This window comes from Polistes dominula, unplaced genomic scaffold (genome assembly GCF_049000335.1).
Source record: "Polistes dominula isolate Pdom_NZ unplaced genomic scaffold, Pdom_raw_medaka contig_32, whole genome shotgun sequence".
NCBI lineage: Eukaryota > Metazoa > Arthropoda > Insecta > Hymenoptera > Vespidae > Polistes > Polistes dominula.
This window is the reverse complement of record NW_028300880.1, coordinates 2,455,001-2,475,859: the sequence shown is the minus strand read 5'-3', so window position 1 is coordinate 2,475,859 and position 20,859 is coordinate 2,455,001. Positions and strand designations below refer to the sequence as shown.

Genomic DNA, 20,859 nt, shown 5'->3' with positions numbered 1-20,859 from the left:
TAATAAAATTATTACCACATATTTGTTCAGGATATATTTCTTTTTGCTAGTAGCTTTTTTTCCTATTGGATATTACAATTAATGAAAGAATTTAATTAAAAATGATAAATAATTATGAAATATTACGAGAAATTGTTTCTCCTATTATATTATGTAAAGCAAATATTGTAATATCATATTTTTTGGTCCAAGCTTTATTTTCTTTTTTTTTTTTTTGAAAAAAAAAAAATCAAATTAATATTTATCAGTTAATTAAAGTTTTTCCATTAAAAAGACAGATAATTAATGTACGCTCGGTCGAGTCCAGTTTTCAGATAAAAATATTTACGTTTAATAATTAAAAAAAATTATAATACGGTAGGATTAATTAAACTCGAAAATTAATTAACGCAAGAAAAAGAAAGAAAGCAAAAAAAAAAACAAACCAGAAATTTTATATACAACACAACTATACACGAGAATTTAATTAATTTCAATTAAACATTACAAATACCTTTGGGAGTACAGTTAAAATAAAAAATTCTTCTTATTATTATTATTTAGTGTATATTTTTGTTCTAATATTATTTTTATGAAGTAATTTATTTTTTATTAAATAATTATTTTTATTAAATAATTTATTGTAAAATATTTAATTTAATATTTAATTTGTTAACAATATTTTTATATTATTTTGATTAAATAATTTATTTTAATATATAATTAAATAATTAATTAATTAAAAAGTATTTTTATATTATTTTAATTAAAAAATTAATTAGAATTATTTGTAGAAATATATGAATATTATAAAATGTAATTTGACCTGGATCAAATTTTGTTACATTTTATAATAAATTATTAATTATTGTTAAGAGTTCGTTGTGGGGGGAAAAAAATGTGCTGTTGTTTGCACAAGTTTAATACGATCCGATTCTTTGCAAGAGTCTTCGTTTCGAATAACGGACAAATGCCATAATTCTTAAAGATTTTTGTTGTTGTTGTATTTTACAAAGAACAAAGATTTTACCATAGTATTGAATAATTATTATTACAAAGTATTATATGGAAGTAATAAAGTATGATGGAATCGTGAGTTAGATCGTCGATTAAGACTTTTTGATCGAATACCGGTTACAAACCTATCTGGTAATTAAAATCGGTTAACGGTGAAAGCCATTTATGTACGTCCTACATTTACACATATACATACAAATATATTTATCTATATATATATATTTATTTATACTTGTATGTAGTATGGAAGAATGTTCTTTGTACGAAGATAAGTACAGAGTTATTTTCATTATGATTAATATTATTATTTCTTACTTTTATCTATCATCTTTTATAGTTTTTATATTTTTCTTTTTATCTATCGTTCGTAATATAACATTTTTTATTACAATCGTGAGAACGTTTGTAGAATTTATTTATTTTTTAAATAATTATCTTATTAAATATCAATTCTAACTTATGTTTAGTACAATATATATATATATATATATATATATATATATATATATATATATATTATATTAATTATTATATATATAGTATATATAATTGTATTATAATTTATTTGTATAATTTATATATAGTACAATTTTTTAAATAATTATTTTTTTAAATATAAATTCTAATTTATTGATTTAGAAATAATTAAGGAATGTGTGTGTGTGTGTGTGTGTACGCATAATCATAGAACAGTAAATTTGAAATTGGTTACGAAATCATCGTCAAATGATGTTAGAATGAAAATTAGGACAAAGGCGTACATCATCAGTCTAATCCTAAAGACTTTAAATCTTCAAATGTTAGAGATGCTACTTAATTCAATTTAAGTAGGTCTAATTTTGGATCTTTAATGCTTGATATTAGGAAATTGGAATATTCCAAACGATTCAATTGGTTACGACAAAAAATTACCGTAAATTAATATCTTACGGGGATAAATATTCATTAGTTTTGAATAATATATTATTTTGATACCTAATCAATGTTGATTTAACGATTAGAATTCATCTATTTTCTATATTTGCAAAATTAGAAATTAGAAATTAGAAATTCTTTTTTTTTCTCTTTTTTTTCCAGATATTATTCGAATTTAATTGAGGAAGTTTATTATATGAAGATTAGAATTGTTAATCAAATTTGTAGATAATAAATTAAATCAATTTGTTATATAAAAAAGTGTCAAATGAAATTTTAGATCGTTTAAACATTTATATTTATTGAAATTAATTAGAACTACAAATAGTGAATATACTTTTTAGAAATAATTATAATAAATTTATATCAAGCTAACAAGATTTGATAAAAATCAAAAATATATTTTATTATCTAATAAAAGGTTACAAATAAAATTGCTAATTTTTATAATGAAAAAATGAAGATTGATAATTTTTTAAGAGTACAAAACAAACATTTACAAAATTTGTACAAAAACAGTACAAAATTTTACATACATTTCAAACCTAACATCGTATATACTTATAAGTATATATTTTTGGTAATGTTTATACGTGTTCCTATATTTACATACAAAAAAATAGAAAGAAAAGAGAAAATAAAAAGTGTACAAAATAAAATTAAAAAAAAAAGAAAAAAACTACGAGATAAGAAAAAAAGATTCGAGTAATGTGACCTATCAAAGGCGTCAGAGAAGATCCATTCGGTTGTTTTCATTTACAACCGTCCGGTACAAAAGTACTTACTCGGCACGTACGCGAACATTTAACGAAACGATGTCGAATAATAAGAACGAAGCAGCAGCAAACAAAGAAAAAGAAGAAAAAAACGAGAAGAAGCAAAAATAGTGGGGGTGAAGTTGAAAGTGGTGGGGAGGTGAAGTTGAAAGTGGTGGGGAGATGAAGTTGAAAGTGGTGGGGAGATGAAGTTGAAAGAAAAGAAAAATAATAATCAGTGAGGTTAAAAATGAGAAGAAGAGGTGAGGTTTAAGAAAAAGAAGAAGGGGAAGGGAGAGGTGAGAGTGAAGGGGGTGGATAGAGAGAGTTAGGAAGAGGTGAGGGGGAAGTTAAGACGACGGCAGTTCTCTTAATGCATCGCGCATTTGCGTTTCTTATTTCGTCCGGTCTCCGACTATGAGTGTAAGACAAAGATATACGGACGGACAGACAGATACAGAAAGAAAGAGAGAAAGAGAGAGAAAAAAAGAATAAATGCTTAGTTGGCTGGTTTCAAAGAATGCGTTCTTCTCTTCTTCTTTTTCTTCTTCTTCTTCTTCTTCTTCTTCAAGTTCGAGTTTAACATTTTATTATTTAATTTATAATTATATTTTATTTTTTCGAATTTTTATTAAGATAATTTGTTTAGGAATTTATATTGAAATTTATGATGGTTTAATTATATTGTAATATTGTTTTGTTTGTTTGTTTAATTAGGAATAATAATAGGAATTAAATTAAATAAACTATTAAATAAAAATGAAATAGGAATAAAATAAGTTAAATATTATATTTGAAAATATTTTGTGTGTATGGGTGATAAATAGTATATTTGAAATAATTAAAAAGATATATTGTATTTTTATTTTGATAGTTTTTAAAATGGGTCTCACTTGTCTATCATTGAAAATGTTAAACATTTTGAATATTATTCATAGAGTACTATTACCAGAGGCAATAAAAGTGATTCGAAGAACGACTGTGAACGATAAAGCGTGTAATTACGCTTTGACTCGAAGTATAAGAACGTTGTATGTACTTTTCGAACTACGTCATCGACTAGCGTGTTACTCATCGTGTCTAAAGAGATCTTTCTTATTTCGTACATACACAGACACACACACACACACATACACATACATAAATATAAGTATACATACATACATACATACATACACGTACATCATTCTACAAGTACGTCGTATATTCACGTACATTCAATGTCATATATAAAAACATTATATACATGTATGTGTATAGTACGTTTATATATATATATATATATATATATATATATATATATATATATATATATATATATATATATATATATATATGTAACACGTGTCTCGAAAATATAAGAAATATTGATATACATACTATAAATGTATATACGTAGGTATTAATATCTATATATATATAGATGTATATTTAAAATGATCGTTAATATTGAAAAGATAATTGTCATTTATTATATAGTTTATCTTATTTTTTTTATTTAATGTTAATGTAGGCGTGGCTCCTTTGAATATAATTGTAAGCAATTGTATGACGTAATGTGAACGAAACCGGAAGAATAAACAAGTATGTAAGTAAGTAGAAGTAAGTCGATCGATAGTACTATTACATCGATTACGTAGACATTAGATTCTAAGAATAATAAGAACAATAAATATTAGAAAAGAGAGACAGAGAGAGAGAGAGAGAGAGAGAGAGAGAGAGAGAAGAATAATAAAATAAGTAATGTTTCGAATGTTTCATTATAATGTTTCAAAATTCGTATTTAATCTTATCTCTAGAAAAAAAAAAAAAAAAAAGAAAATGAATAATAATTGTTCCACTTGTCGATAATATTTCAAAATGAAATCATTTAAAATTCATTAATCTAACATTTGATTGTAATTATATAATAAAATATTTGAAACATTGAATGTTATTTTTAAAGGATATTACAAAATTTCAATATAATTATCAAGAAAGTAATTATAAAAGAAAAAGATAATTGTACTATTTAATGATAAAATAAATTCAACGTTTTTTTTTTTTTTAATGGTTATTATTCGATAAGAAAACTAAAATAGTCTTTAATATTTTAATAACAATCCAATAAGAATAATTGATCGATAAAATAAATGTGAAATACAACAGTTATATTTGAAATCATTGAACAAATATTGAAAGTATAATAAATAAATAAATAAATAAATAAATTAAAAAAACAATATTTTCATTCTTAAATTCCAGCTTAGATAGAAAAATAGAAAATTAGTGGTTTCATACACTAACAACGAAACAGATTTTCAAAAAGAAACAGAGAAACACAAAGAGACGACCATGTTGTTTATTCGTAAAACTATAAATGAGATAGAAAGAGATGAATATATATCCTAGAATTAGTAAAAGTAAATTTAAATCTTCTACACGAACGAATAATACTAATAATACTAATAATAATAATAATAATAATGATAATAGTAGTATTAGTAGAAATAATGTGTGAGCACGCATGAAGAGGTTAGGTTTAGTACGAGACATGAGAAAGAGAGACGGTGTTAAAGGAAAGAAAAAGAGAATAGAAAGGAGAGGAAACTAAACGAAATGAAACGAAACGAAAAGGCGGCACATGTGGCGTCTGTCTCTCTTTCGGGTGCCCTAAACGCGATACTTTAAATATAGAATGTGGAGCACCTTTTGCCGCGACTCGTTTACTAACCATTTCGATTGTGCAAGGCTTCCATTTTCTCATTTCTAACCTGCAATTGAATCTTACATTTTATTACAATTATCATTCATTTATTTTCATTAACATTTTTCATCCATATAGTCCTCTCATTATCATGAAATTATGTTCAATTGTTTCAAATAACTATGAACACTTTAATGGCCGCTCACACAACATGTGTGTCATAGCCGGAACAACATTGGCCGTTGTTTTATTTATAACTTTATATATACGTATATTTAAAATTATATATAAAATTGAATTGTTGTTGTTTTTTTTTTTATGTTAATATTTTCGTAAATTTAATAAAGTATTTTTACATTAATTCTTGAAAAATATTACCAACCCCTGGTGACGTTTGACTGCGTACACGTGCGGCCATTAAAGTGTCAATAATTGTTTATTCCATTGTAATCAAATAAAATGAATTTTATATTATTAAATTTGTTTTCTTTTTTCTACGTTTTCAAGACAATTAAGTTTCAAAATATGATTAGAAAGTATTAGAAATCAACAGATAACTGTAATTATTTATATTTTGCATTGTTTTTAATTCGAATCAAGTAATTTTTACAAGAAAAAACAAAAGAAAATGATTAGAAAATCATCTTCTTTATTTGAGATAAAATTGAAATAAAAAAAAATATAAAAAAAAATGTTCAATAACATAAATCACAATTAAAAAAAAAAAAAATGTATAGCAAAGATTTAATGCATAAAAGATCGTAAATAAAAGATAAGCGTATAAAACCTCAGTGACTTTCCCTCTTCGACTTTGTATCCACGATCTTCTAAGCTAATCTACTAGGACTATCGATCGTATAATAGAAAGAGAAAGAAAATAAAAGAAAAGAAAAATAGAAAGAAAAAAAAAAAACAAAAAAAAAAAAGAATTTATCTAAAACGATCTAAGAGAGTCACGTTCAGTTTCTTAAGCATTTTATATACACCGCGTGAGAAAGAATACGAGACGATAGTTGGACCGATTGAAATTCATTTTCATTATTTATATTTTCTTTTCTTATTACATTTCTCTAATATATTTTTTTTTTTTTTTTTTATAAATATACTTTAGAACCATTTTAGAATGTAACAAAGATTAGAAAATTCTACAAATGGTGATTTAAATCATTGTTTTTATCATAACAAACTAGTTATGCTTCTTTTATCTATACATGTGCCTATTCATATATATATATATATATATATATATATACATATATGTATGTGTTACATATATATATTCTAATACAACTATAGGATTGAACAAAGCTGCACGAGACCTTTCAGAAGCTGTCGTGGTTATAGATAACTACATTAATAATCCATTAATATTCTGACAACATTGTTCCTGTCTTTCTCTTTAACATAGGAAAATTAATACCTTTGTATACGTTCATTTTCTACACATATTATATACACATACATATACATATGTATTCATAAATATATACTGTGTGCTATGCTATAGATAAAACTAGTCGAACTAGTTAGACGTTTTGTTACTAGTTTGTAACTTTGTAAAGTTATAAATGTCAGCTCTAATCGTGAATAGTATTTTTAGTTTTCTTTTAACAAATTACTTCCTGCTTCGTACATTATTATTTTATTTATTTTTTTTTTTTATACTTTTTGATTTGGTTTTAATAAATAAGATATTTTTAAAAATGTGATTTCTAAAGTCTTTTGTATATTATTTGTTTGTTTTATATTTGTGCAGATATTTTGTGGTTTGCCGATACTACCTAACCTCGAAATTATTTTATATTTTATTGTAAGGACAATTATTTTAGATGTACAATCACAAATTGATAATTAAAACGAACATTTTGTTGTTTTTTTTTGTTACTCCAAAGAGAAATAAAATGATTTGCATAGTTTTGAAGAAAAAAATTCGTTCAGTGAACGCCATGTTGGAAATTTCGATTCGAAGGATGCGCCATCTTTCGATTTTTATCCCAGTTGAAAGGGATGAGAGTAAAATCATTAAGAAAAGTTTGTTTTATTATTGAAATTATGTAATTGTGTAATCCAATGTTTAGAATATATTATTTATTATAAAAAATATTATTAAATGTGTTTATAAAATGATAGAATTTTATTTGGAATGTCGAATAATTTTGGATCAAAGATGGATGATATTTGATTCACCCTTTTGATAATATTACGATCATAGATCATTTAGTTTAGATAGATAGATATACGCATATATATCATAGATGCTTATAATACTTGTCAGCTGTTTGTTAACTTTTCTTATCGTTACGTCACTCACGTGATATCGCGTGTGAAAATATTTTCACAAGTATATGGTTCGTAGGATTTTATGTTTATAAGTATGATATTTGTGTATATGTGTGTATAGATATGTGAATACACGTCTTATGCGAATGGTAATTCATCTTTTCCAGTTATGTAAAATAATTGCTTTGAGTAATGAATAGGAGAAAGAATAACAAAGATATTGAAACACATACATAGAAAGAGAAAGAGAAAGAGAAAGAGAGAGAGAGAGTGAGAGTGAGAGAATGTAATTTGAAACACCCGTTACATGTAATTTTAATTAAATTCTTCTAACGTCAATAATCTTTTTCTATAGTTAATATAAAAATTATTTAAAATATAGACAATGTTTTAAAAGTGTTAGAAAATGATTAGATACCTTGAATTGATTAGAAATGTTTAAAATGAAATGAATAAATTAAGAATTTAAATAATTAATAGTAGAAAATAAATAATAATAGAAATTAATATTGATAATATTTAATTTATATTATAATATAGTAATATATTATTATAAATTAATATAAATTTATAATATAATATATAGTTTATAATATTTTTAATTTATTATTTTAATTTAATTTAATTTAGTTTAATTTATTATTTTAATTTAATTTAATTTATTATTTTAATTTAGTTTAATTTATTATTTTAATTTAGTTTAATTTATTATTTTAATTTAGTTTAATTTATTATTTTAATTTAATTTAATTTATAATTTTTATTATAATATATCATATATATATAACTATATATAAGTAGTTTAATATTAAATAATATAATAACGTTATAATTAACAATAAACGTTATTAATTTATTATTGTTATTTTATTATTTTTTTGTATTTTGTTAATTTATTATTTTATTATAATTACTAAGTGAATAATAATTAACAATTCCAATTAAAAATATTAATTAATAAAATAAAACGATATCAAGCAAAATAATAAATATTGATTGTAAAACGTATATTTATTATTATTATTTTTTTTTTGTAATGAAAATATTTTATGCAAATATGTGAACACGGGATTATTTTTTCTTCTTCTTCTTATTCTTCTTCTTCTTCTTTGTAATAGATAAAAACTATGATAAATTGAGAACTTAAAAAAAAAAGGGTAAAGTAATAAAGTATTGTATCGTATCAAATCGATAGATCGTTGATTCAACGAGAAAATAAATGAAGTAAAAAAAAAAAAAAAAAAAAAAAACAAAAAGGTACAAGTTATTAAAAGAAAAACTAAATATTACAATAGCATGACGCAAATGCATTAGAGAAGAGGAGAAGGATGATGATGATGATTAAACGATGACGATGATCATCATGATTATGTTTGTCGCATGTAAGTGCACGTAAATATACGCATTTATTAAGTTATTCACGAATATTTTCAGTCTGACATTTAAAATCAATTAACGTTTTACCAACGTCAATTAGAAAGTCTGATCTTCAACCTCCTCCTTTTTTCCCAGACCTCCTCCCCTCCACTACTCCCTTCCCCCCACTGTCCATCATCTCTTCTCCCACTCCTCAACTCTCTCGTAATTCACCTAACACTTATCTGTTAATTGTTTTTATATAAATAATGTGATAAATTTTGGGGGGGAGAAAGGGTGGAAATTTTATGAGTCTTATAATAATAAATTTTATGTATTTATTATATTTCATAAATTTATGTGTGTATTTGTGTGTGTTTGGGTGTTTGTGTATGTTTCTTTTAAAGTTTGTGCATATTCGCATATTTATATTTAGATATATTAATGTTATTTTGTTTTATTATTTTATATTATTTTATTTTTAAATATATATATATATTATTATTATTATTGTATTTTTATTTAATATTATTTTTTATAAATATTATTTTTATTTTATATTATTATATTTTTAAATATATATTAATATGCATACATATTTTATTTTATTATTTATATTATATATTTTATTTTATATATTTTATAATATAAGTAATATTATATTTATAAAATAATAAATGATAAAAAAAAGTTATAAATTATTTATAAAATAAATAAAAAATATATTTATTATAATTATTATAGATTTTATTATAGATTATTATAGTTTTGGGTTTATTCCACACGAATGATAAAATGTTAAAATGAAAAATACGTATTTATATTATACTACTTGTTACTCCACCTCCTCCACCACCTCCAGTAGGACTCCTCCTTCATCATTTCATCTTCTTTTAAAAAGTCAAAATATAAATATCATCTGATTTATATTATATATATATTTTTTTTCTATCTTCTTAAATAAATAGAGTTATTTCGTTATGTATGTATGTGTGTATGTATGTATGTTTGTTTGTTTTTTTGTCTGTGTGTGTTCATTTTTTCATATTTTTTCTTCTTCTTTTTCTTCTTTTTTATGTCTCTTTTTATTTATCTCTTTATTTCTTTCTTTCTTTAATTCGTTAAAAAAAAAAAATAAGAATATTTCAAAAAATTATTTTGGTGACACGGGAGGAAACATTTTTATCTTTTTACACTTGGAAATAAACTTTTATCTTGATGGAAGTTTTTTCAAAAAAAAACAAAAAAAAACAAAAAAAAAAATAAAACATTGAAATTCGTGTAACTGCGAATAAATTTATCGTTCATGCGTCACCCAAAGAGACCAGAATCAAAAATATTGTCTTCTTTTTCTTTTTTGTATCACAGTTAATTCAATTTTTATATTATAAATCTATCCCTTTCTTCCTTTCTTTCTTTCTTTCTTTCTTTCTTTCTTTCTTTTTTTTTTTAATTTTGATTTATATGTTTGCGTTAATTTAATATTATTATTAATATTTGATGATGATGTAGATTGATTATATTTTAAAGATTATATTTTGTATTGTATGATGATCAGATATTTGTTCAAGGAATTGTATTAACATTAATAAATATAAATTGTTTACTTTTTTATCTTTCTTTCTTATTTCCTTGTTTTTTTTTGTAAGATGCTACCAACAAAATATCACAAATCATAGAATATATATATCATTGATTAAAAAATAAGAAAATAAATCTTTTGTAGTAAAAAATATTGAAATATGGATTTTTATACATTTGCTTGATTAATTATTTAAAATTTAATTATTAATATATTTAAATAATTATTTTTACAAATTTAATAATAATTTTATTATTAACTATAATTATAAGTATTATCAATTTATTTCTAATTTGATATAATTATTCAACATTTTCATAAAATACAATTTAATTTGATACAATTTACAAAATTGGAACAAATAATTAATAAAAAATAAATAAATAAATTAATTAATAAAATTGTAATAGAAAATAATAAGATTCATGTTTAAGATTTTATCATTAATAATTTATATTTAATAATAATTTAATTTGTATTTAAAATCAATAAGAAAATAATAATTTTATTAATTTAATATAATTATATATATATATATATATATATATATATATATATATATATATATATATATATATATATATATTTATAATTCATTATTTTAAATTATTATTTGAATTATTATTGAATATATATAAATATTATTTTTATCATTAACAAAAATTATATTTCTCATATTTCTCAATTATTCATATAAGTCAACAAAAATACATTAAAGTACGATGCATGTATTATATGCATATAGACATTCTTATGCATCAAATTGCATTCTCGTCAAATAGGTAATTTATACTTTGGACACGGTTTATTGAAAGTGACGATGGTTTTTTAAAGAAAAGAAATGGAATATTAATCGAGAGAGTGGTAGTAATACTTCAAAGATAAAACAGGTTCCTTTAAGAACAAGAACAACAAGAAAAACAAGAAGAACAAGAATAAAAAGAAGAAGATTAACAGGAAGAAGAGTCAAAGTGATCGATACTTTAATGTATAAAAAGAAAAAGAAAGGGTAAAGAAAGGGCCAGTTTAAAGATACTTCGTCGTCACGTTTATTATGTAAATCTTAACCGGAAGTTCTTCCCCACCACTCCTAATCTCAACCACCATCACTTTTCTTTTTTTCTTCCATTCTTCGAATTTTTTTCCTTTCCTTTCTTCTATTTTATTTGATTTTGTTCATTTCATTTTATATTTTATTTTATTGTATTTTACAACCATCAAACCCTTATATAACCCTTCGTAAATTATTCACTTCCGTTTTCGTGCTCGAAACGATATTCTAAACGAATTTAGAAATTCGTTTAATAACGAATGTTATTAAGGTTTGTTTAAAATTTTGATTATTTTAAGGTTATGTTAGAAAATTACCTTAAAGTATTATTTTTACTATTTAACCTCTTTGCGGCATAAAATTTCAGATAATAAAATAGCCCTATCTTTTATAGAAATTTGATTACGTTTTAAATTCAACAAAATTGGTATATTTTTTTGTTAATAAAAGGTATTACTTATAATGTAATAATGTAAAAACATAAAAAAAAGAGTTAATAACCAATTTTTTTGCGTAAATAAGACGAAATATAAACTTATGAGCATGTGTAGCTATTGCAATAATATTTCGAGGTGGGACTAAAAATACCCCACCATCATGGCATTGTGTATCAAAAAGGTCGGACATTTTTAATCCCACTGTGCCCCCAAAGAGTTAAGTTAGAACATAACCTTAAAATATTATTTCTTAGAGATCAAATGTTGTTTCATTTTTTTTTTTTTTTTTTTTCATTTGAAATTAAACTATACCTTGTTTTTATTTATATGGGTGTGTAATTATTTTAGAATAAATTTTATTATAATTATATTTATATGTGTGGGTGTATATGTATCATGTATATATGTATTAATAAATAATTACTTTTTTATTTTTTGAATTAATGAAAGTATTACGTGATTTTAGGTTAGGTTTATTTATAACCTATAGAGTGACTTGTTTTAATTTAGCATTATTAATTATTTATTGTAATATTTTTGTTATTTTTATACTGAATATTATTTTGCAAAAAAAATAAAATAAAAAAATGTGTCTGTATTAATGAATAATTACAAGTTGTTTTTGAATTAATGAAAGTATACGTGATTTTAGGTTAGATTTATTTATAACCAATAATAGTCGTATAAAAATCGTGTTTTAAATTAAAGTTGTACAGTATCATTTTTTTGTTGTTGTTGCTTTTTAAAGAACGAATTTCATGAATCCTTTTTTTTTCTATTTTTTCATTGACATATTTTAGTTTTAACAGATGTTTGTCCTTGAAATTAGAAAGGGTCTTGAATTTCTTAGAAATAGTTAATTAAAAAAAAAAGAAAGAAATCAATGGATTTGTGAATTTGTAATTATATTATATTTAGTAGATAATATATGAATTAATGAATAAATGATGAATTATTATTATTCGTGTTAAATATATATTCTTTAATATTGTTTAACGAAGAGAAATTGTTCATAAAATGTGATACTTAACCTTAAAACGTAAAATTAATTGGTTATCGTTAAAAAATAAAAAAGTAAAAAAATATATTTTTCTAACGAAACTAAAAGCACAATTTAGAAGGAGATTAATAAAAGTAAATGCGTAGTAATAGTATAATTAGTATTTAAGAAATTTAAATTTGGTTATTTTCGTTTTTGAAATATGAAAATGATAACCTTCAATTTATTTTAATTACAATGGATATAAAATATTTTGACCATGAAATTAGAAAGTTTCGTAAATGCTAATTAAAATTGTATTTAAACTTATATACGTACAAACACAAGCACACATACACATGTAGTATAATTAATTATTAAAATATTCTATGATCAAGAACAAAAAACAAAATAATAAAAAAACTATTAATAAATTTTCATTGAAATAATGAAAAAAAAAAAAGAAAAAAAAATAGAAAGAAAAAAATCAGGACAATGTTTCGAAACAAAAAATTCATTGAAATAAAATAATAATATTATATTTAATAATAATCTGAATATTTTTTATAATGTTAAATTTACAATAAAATTATTGATTATTGAAAGTTAATTGATAAAAATTGTAATTGAAATGTTTTGTTTGAAAATTGAATTAATTTATAAATATAGTGTTATATATACATGTGTATGGGGTTTGTTTTTTTGTTTGTTTGTTTGTTTGTTTGTAAATGGTGTTTGAGGTGAACTGAAAACATATATGATACGTGATGATATTTCGCGATATACAAATGGTCGAGACAAGTGACAGGTGTTAACATGGAAACGATAGTGACCTTAGTCAAGGCTAGCATTATTTACATTATGTTTTTGTGAATAAAAAACAAAGACCTTAAAAAAAAATAATTGTGTCTTCAATTAGATCATAAATATATTCTCAAATTCGTGATACTATTTTATTTACTATTTCATATTTTTACTATTCTTATATAACAAATCCTATAAAACGTGTGTTTTAAAAAAAGTTTCTTTTTATTAGATGGTTCGTAAAGTCGTTTCGTTTTTCTTTTGTAAAAATAAAGATAATTTTTACTTCGAGGTTAAACCTAAACCTTTCAAGTGGTCATAAATAGTTGAATTTGATAAATATAATCTCTCATCGATCTCATGTGTTACTATTTGTCGGTTTGCATCAACTAATGCCATTATTGCGTCAGCAAAAAACGAAACGACTTTCCGAACCACCTAATAAATTATTTAAAAAAAAATAAGTAAATAATTTATTCCTATAATTTAATTTCATTGTAAATAATTTTTATTTATAATATAATAATTTAATTTGTATTATTTGATTCATCGTCAGAGTTAGTTACAACCATTGGGAAAATAAAATTATGTAAAAACTAATGAAACTTAAAAAAAAAAAGAAATATTTTGACCCCTAAAAAAATGGCGAAATAAAATAAAATAAAATAAAATAAAATAAAATAAAATAAAATAAAATAAAATGAAATGAAATGTAACAAAATAATATAAAATTAGAAATGATAAATTAAAGAGTTTCGTTATAATTAATGGCGTATAAAATACGTATACTAATTAAACCGTATCGTTGATTAATAACTGTTTACAAATATAATTAGGAAATTAAGTAGGAAAACAAATTACTTTTGCCATTAGTAATTGGTCCGTTTGGTATTAATTACGAAATTATAAATGTAATTAGTGATTAAACGTGTAGTTAATTGCACAAGTAATTACGGTACTTGTTACTACTATTTCTCTATATTTTTTTTATATTTTATTTTTATACTTATTTCCTGTCTCTGTTTACATCTTTTATCTTTTATCTTTTTTTTTTTTTGCAAAAGATGAAAGAAAATAAAACTCGTATTTGAGGTTAGCTTGTCGAATAGAAAAAGATTGGAAATTGTATTTGAAAAAAGAAACACGAGGACGACGAGGAAGATGAAGATGAAGATGAGGATGAAGATGAAGATAAAGAAAGATGGAATAAACTTTAACAAGAAATTGTGGTAGAGAAATTCTACTACTTCTTGGTAACAGAATTTACCTTCTTTTACCATAATGAGCGCAACAGCTTGCACTTATGCGAGTTAGAGAAGACAACTCTATGTACACGATAAGTTTTTTTTTCTTATCATAATTTTAATCTTACTCAATTACTTTTCCTAACCTAACATAGAATCACAGATTTATTTTAACCAATTTTTCACTTCAAATGTTTTAATAATACGAATTTATTATTATATTTTGTTAATTTGTATTTTATTTAATTTTTGAATATTTTTTTTTATTTAATTTTTATTTAATTTTTATTTAATATTTTGCATAATTAAAAATAATTTTATAATTTTTTTTACAATAATTTTTTGATTAACATTAATAATAATTTTCATATTGAATAGGTTAATTTTATAATTTTTTTATAATAATTACGCGTGTAATAATTTTTTAAATAATATTAATAATAATTTTTATATTGAATAAGTTAATTTTATAATTTTTTTTATAATAATTACGCGTATAATAATTTTTTCATTAATATTAATAATAATTTTTATATTTAATAAGTTAATTGTATAATTTTTTTTATAATAATTACGCGTGTAATAATTTTTTAATTAATATTAAGAATAATTTTTATATTTAATAAGTTAATGAAGTTTGTTTTAATTTCATTTAACTACCATAATGATTGATAGATTATTAAATTATGTCTGTTTGTGTGTGTGTTTTTATCATGATCGATCATTTTTTGATGTTATTTTAATTTTTAATATTATTTTCCTTGTTTATTTTTTTTTTTCATTTTGATAGAAAAGTTTAAACAATTTGAATATGATTGATGATATTTTATTAATATTTAAATGAATTTAAAATAATTGAAATATGATTAATAATTTTTCAATGAGACAATCTCATTAGAAATTTTTATTCTAAAGACGTTTAATTATTAATCATTTAACAAAATCATTCTATATTTTATTTACAAACAACAAAAATATAATTAATAATTTGTAATCAAGATATACGATAATAATCATTTGCTAAATTCACTGAATATTTTATTTGAAAAAAATTAATTAATAGAAAAAAGTAAGATATTAATCATTTAAATAGAACAACAATAAAACTCATGAAGAATTCTATAAATAATCAATTGAATAAATAAAAAATAATATTTTATCGTTCGTTCTATTTTTCTTTTTAATTAATCTAACGATAAAAGACAAATAATTTCATCGTAGATATATTTTCTGCTAACGAAACAAAAAGCATTCACAGAAACAATTCGTGAAAATAAAAAAATTCACAAATTAAGTCCTCCGTCGGTAAAAAGTAAACATTGCAATCATCACCATATCTACCATTATTATTACAATATAATTATTATTATTTAAACAAAACAACAAAATATGAAATAAATAATCTTCAAAATATCCAACTAAAAAATAATCGAAACATTACAATTTATTCATATAATAATTAAAACATAACCTTAATCATGTTCCTACTTTACCGACGGATGATTAAAGAAGAAAATTAGAACAAATTAGTTGAAATTAAAATAAGAAATTTATAAAGGAGATCACTTACTCTTAGTACATCCCTGAAGTATGGGCTACAGGCCGAAAGGACAACCTTGTGAGCAGTGAAACGGGTATTGTTTGCAGCGGATAGTGTCACGTCGACGAAATCCTCAACATCCTTCAAATGACGGAATGAGCTAAGTATGCTCGAATGAAAATCGTTCCACCTGAGTGAGTATTGCTGCTCGCCAATGGACGAAGAGGCCGCCATGGCGTCCGTCCACTCGGGACCCACGGCTGAGGGCACCAAAGGTGCTATCGTGCTCAATCTGACACCCCGATTCAAACTCTCCCCCTTCTTCTCCCCCCCCTCACTTTTTTCGATTTATTTAGTTTTTCTTTTTCTTTATCCTCTTCCTTTCTTCCCACCTCTTGTGTTCTTCTCTTCCTTGATTGTAAAATATGTCTTTCTCTTTTTTATATTTTTTATTTTATTTTTTTATTTCCCTTCTTCTTCTTCTTCTTCTTCTTCTTCTTCTTCTTCTTCTTCCTTTGTTTATATTCTTTATTGATTTTATTTATACGTTTTTTTTTTGTATTGTTACTACGATAAATAAAAAAAATAAGAGAGATATGAGGGGTGTGAAAATGAAGAGAGGTGAAATATAAAATCAAAATAAAAAAAAAAGATGGAGGGGAGGATTTAACGAGAAATTTTTGTTGTTTCAACGAATTTCTTCTTCCTTTTATTCTCACCCCTTCGTAAATGAGATCTCGATTTTAATTTTTTTTTTCACTGTCACTTTAGTCGAATGAATTTCTTCACTCTTGAATCACACGTTTCACACGAATTTTGGACAATAGTAGTTGGCTTATTTTATTTTATTTTTTTTTTTTTTTTAATGTTAAGATTATAGGCCAACCACTCGTCTTCAGTTTTTTCAATGAATTTTAATAAAATACTTTTTACGTTCGAATTATTATGATTATTATTATTTGCAATAGTTGTTGCAAAATAATTAAGGCCAAGATTGTTTTTTTTCTTTTTTCTTTTTTTTTTTATATTCGACGTAAAAAGGATCAATTAAAATAAAAACAATTAGAAAGTGTCAAATTGTAATTGTTTAAATGAAATTTTGATTGTTGTCAATAATTTTACGAGAAACAAGAACAATTTTTTTTCTTTCTTCTTCTTCTTTTTCTTCTTCTTCTTTTTCCACAACGTCGTGATGATAAAATTAGATGATTTTTTTCTCAATCTTATTATTATTATTATTATTATTATTATTATCTCATCGATTAGAGAAATAATTTGTGTCAAAATTGTGAAAAGAAAAATCACTTAATTGAAATGTTTATAAATTTTCTCAACCACATTTCATCAAATGCACGAATAAAATTAAAACGCGACGAGGACGACAACGTTGACGATGACGATATCGTTGAAATTAAGGACAATGACGATGAAAACGATGACGATGACGATGAAGACGATGATGATGAAGAACGTCTCGTCATTCCGTCATAAAAATAATACGTGAAACTGAACGATTAATCCTACGAATCTTATTTCTTTCTCTGACAACTATTCTTTCGAGTTCACTGCATTCGTCTGCGGCACCTGATTCTCTTCTCAAGGTCGCGTCCTTGCTTATCATGCCCTCTTGAAAAGACCAAACAACGCACACCTATGACGATGGACGATGATGCCTTCTTTTTCTTATTTGATCACACTATTATTATTAATATTATTATTATTATTATCTTTTTTTCTTCTTCTTCTTCGTCGTCTTTTGTTTTCTTTACGATCCACTTTAATTTTATTTCGTTCGATCGTTTTTTCACAACTTTTCAATCATTCCCCTTTTCTTTTTTAATTTGGTTATTTCCAATTGGGGTTCCACACCAATGTCTGTAAAAAAAAAAAAATAATATTCGATTAGTTTAAATAATCGTTCGTATTTATTATTATTTTAAATCATTTCGTATATTAATTAATTCTATATTTATTGTTTATGATTAATAATTATTTAAAAATGGATTGTATAGAAATTTAAAGTAAAAATAGAAAAATAATTTTTATATTATATCTATTTTAACTTAACCCCATTTTTTTAAATTATTATTATTATTATTATTATTATTATTATTATTATTATTATTATTATATTCAGAGTAGTTAAATTTTGTACAACTGTAATCTAATAATAAAATTATTAAAGTATAACCTAACATTTGCAAAACAAATTGAATTTAGAAATAAATAAATAAATATTATTATTATTATTTAATTTAGAGTAGTTAAATTTTGTACAATTGTAATTTAATAATAAAAATTAAATTAAATTAAATTAAATTGTGATATACTTCAATAATAAAATTATTAAAGTATAACCTAGCATTTGCAAGACAAGTTAAGTTTAAAATATAAAGAAATGAGAATAAATATTATTATTATTATTATTATTATTATTATTATTATTATTATTATTATATTTGGAGTAGTCAAATTTAGTACTATTGTAATTTAATAATAAAAATTAAATAATAAAATTGTGATATATTTTAATAATAAAATTATTAAAGTATAACCAAACATTTGCAAGACAAATTAAATTACAAATAAAGAAATAAATATTATTATTATTATAATTATTATAATTAGAGTAGTCAACCTTTCTACAATTGTAATTTAATACTAAAAATAAAAAATAAAATTGTGATATACTTTAATAATAAAATTATTAAAAAGTATAACTTAACATTTGCACAAGTCAAGTTTAAGTTTAAAATATAATTAAATGAGTATAATTAATTTTATTCTTGATATATAAATATTATATTAACACTAGATTGCCCAAGGCAGTCATTTTGACTGTTTTTTATTTTCAATTAGAAAAACAATTATGTATATAATGACACAATTTCTTAGAATTTGGTTTTTATTGTTAATATTTACTAATAACTTGTTGTATAACTGTAAATAATATAAGAAATATTAAAAATTAATTTTAAACAAATTTGTTTACACATTAGTTATTTTTTCACAATGCAGTCATTTTGACTGTTTTTGGGCAATATAGCTATACAAGAAATCTCGGGCAATCTAGTGTTAAGTTAAGTAAAATTTTAAAATATAAATAAATGAATGTACAGTTTTATTCTTGATGTAAAACTAATATTAACGAAGTACAGGAAAGTCTTGTTTTAATGAACGTATGAATTTCAAACGATTACACCCCCTACCCCACCTCCTTCCGATAGTCATCCTCTTTTGCATTAGCTTCATATCGCATGAATGTACATACATAAGTACTCCTATACACGTATATATACTTATATATAAATTGTATATGACTTTAGTAGTCCGATTCAGTAGTTCAACTACGTACAAACGTACATAAAATCGAGTTAGCGATTTTCCATTAGGAATAATTTATTGATTATGTAATAGCAACAATTCAAGTAACGTGGAAAAATTTTTTTTCCTAGTTCTATAAATATATATATATATATATGTGGAATATATTTTTGTATTCATCGAAATACGAACTAGTGTGCGTATACATTTTTTTTTTAATGTATGCAACACACGAGTTTATGTGTGAAAAATTACCTGTCAATTTTTCTTTTATATTTAATTTAATTCTGTTTTTCAAATTTCGATAAGCAGGGGAGGAGAGGAAGAGGACAAAGAAATGCATTTGCAAAAAATGTAAAATATCATCGTGAGTCGAATGAATATTACTGACAAATACCACGATAAAATGGTTTAACTATTCGCGTGTAATATGAGTAACGTGCATTCGCTATAATACTTTTAGAATCAGGATACACATACAAACATACATACATGTATGTGTGTATATTACGTGTACATAAATATATCTATCCACGCCTACGAATTTCATGATATTACGTTAAAGTATAATCGACAATAATTTAATCATAAACTTGTTAAATATATAATAACATATCATTTCTATTCATTTCTAATGAAGATCTATATTCATTAATTTATATTATTTATGCATATATAGATATGTATATATTTTTTACTAATACGAATCCAAATCATTGTATATATTAAATATAATAGTATTAAATTAATTAGATGAATTAACTTTTTCAAGTTTGTGTTTGTAACATAACCTAACAATTACATTTAAAGCAACCTCTCAGAAAATAATTAATTTATTTTATTTATATATTAATATATACATAGATTATGTGTCACGTTGTTTGTCCGCAATGGACTCATAAACTACTGA

At 22.6% G+C, this 20,859-nt stretch overlaps 1 protein-coding gene across 10 annotated transcripts in view; it reads right to left on the bottom strand.

The window, feature by feature from the left end:
- Nucleotides 1-20,859, bottom strand: part of LOC107066690 (protein abrupt) — a 92,485-nt gene that overhangs the window by 46,291 nt on the left and 25,335 nt on the right. For all 10 annotated transcript variants that reach the window (XM_089176651.1, XM_089176687.1, XM_089176679.1 and 7 more), the window contains one exon: nucleotides 16,656-18,500. In XM_089176651.1, coding sequence (XP_089032777.1) covers nucleotides 16,656-16,859 — 204 coding nt within the window. In that variant the 5' untranslated portion in view covers nucleotides 16,860-18,500. The remainder of the gene's footprint in view (nucleotides 1-16,655; nucleotides 18,501-20,859) is intronic.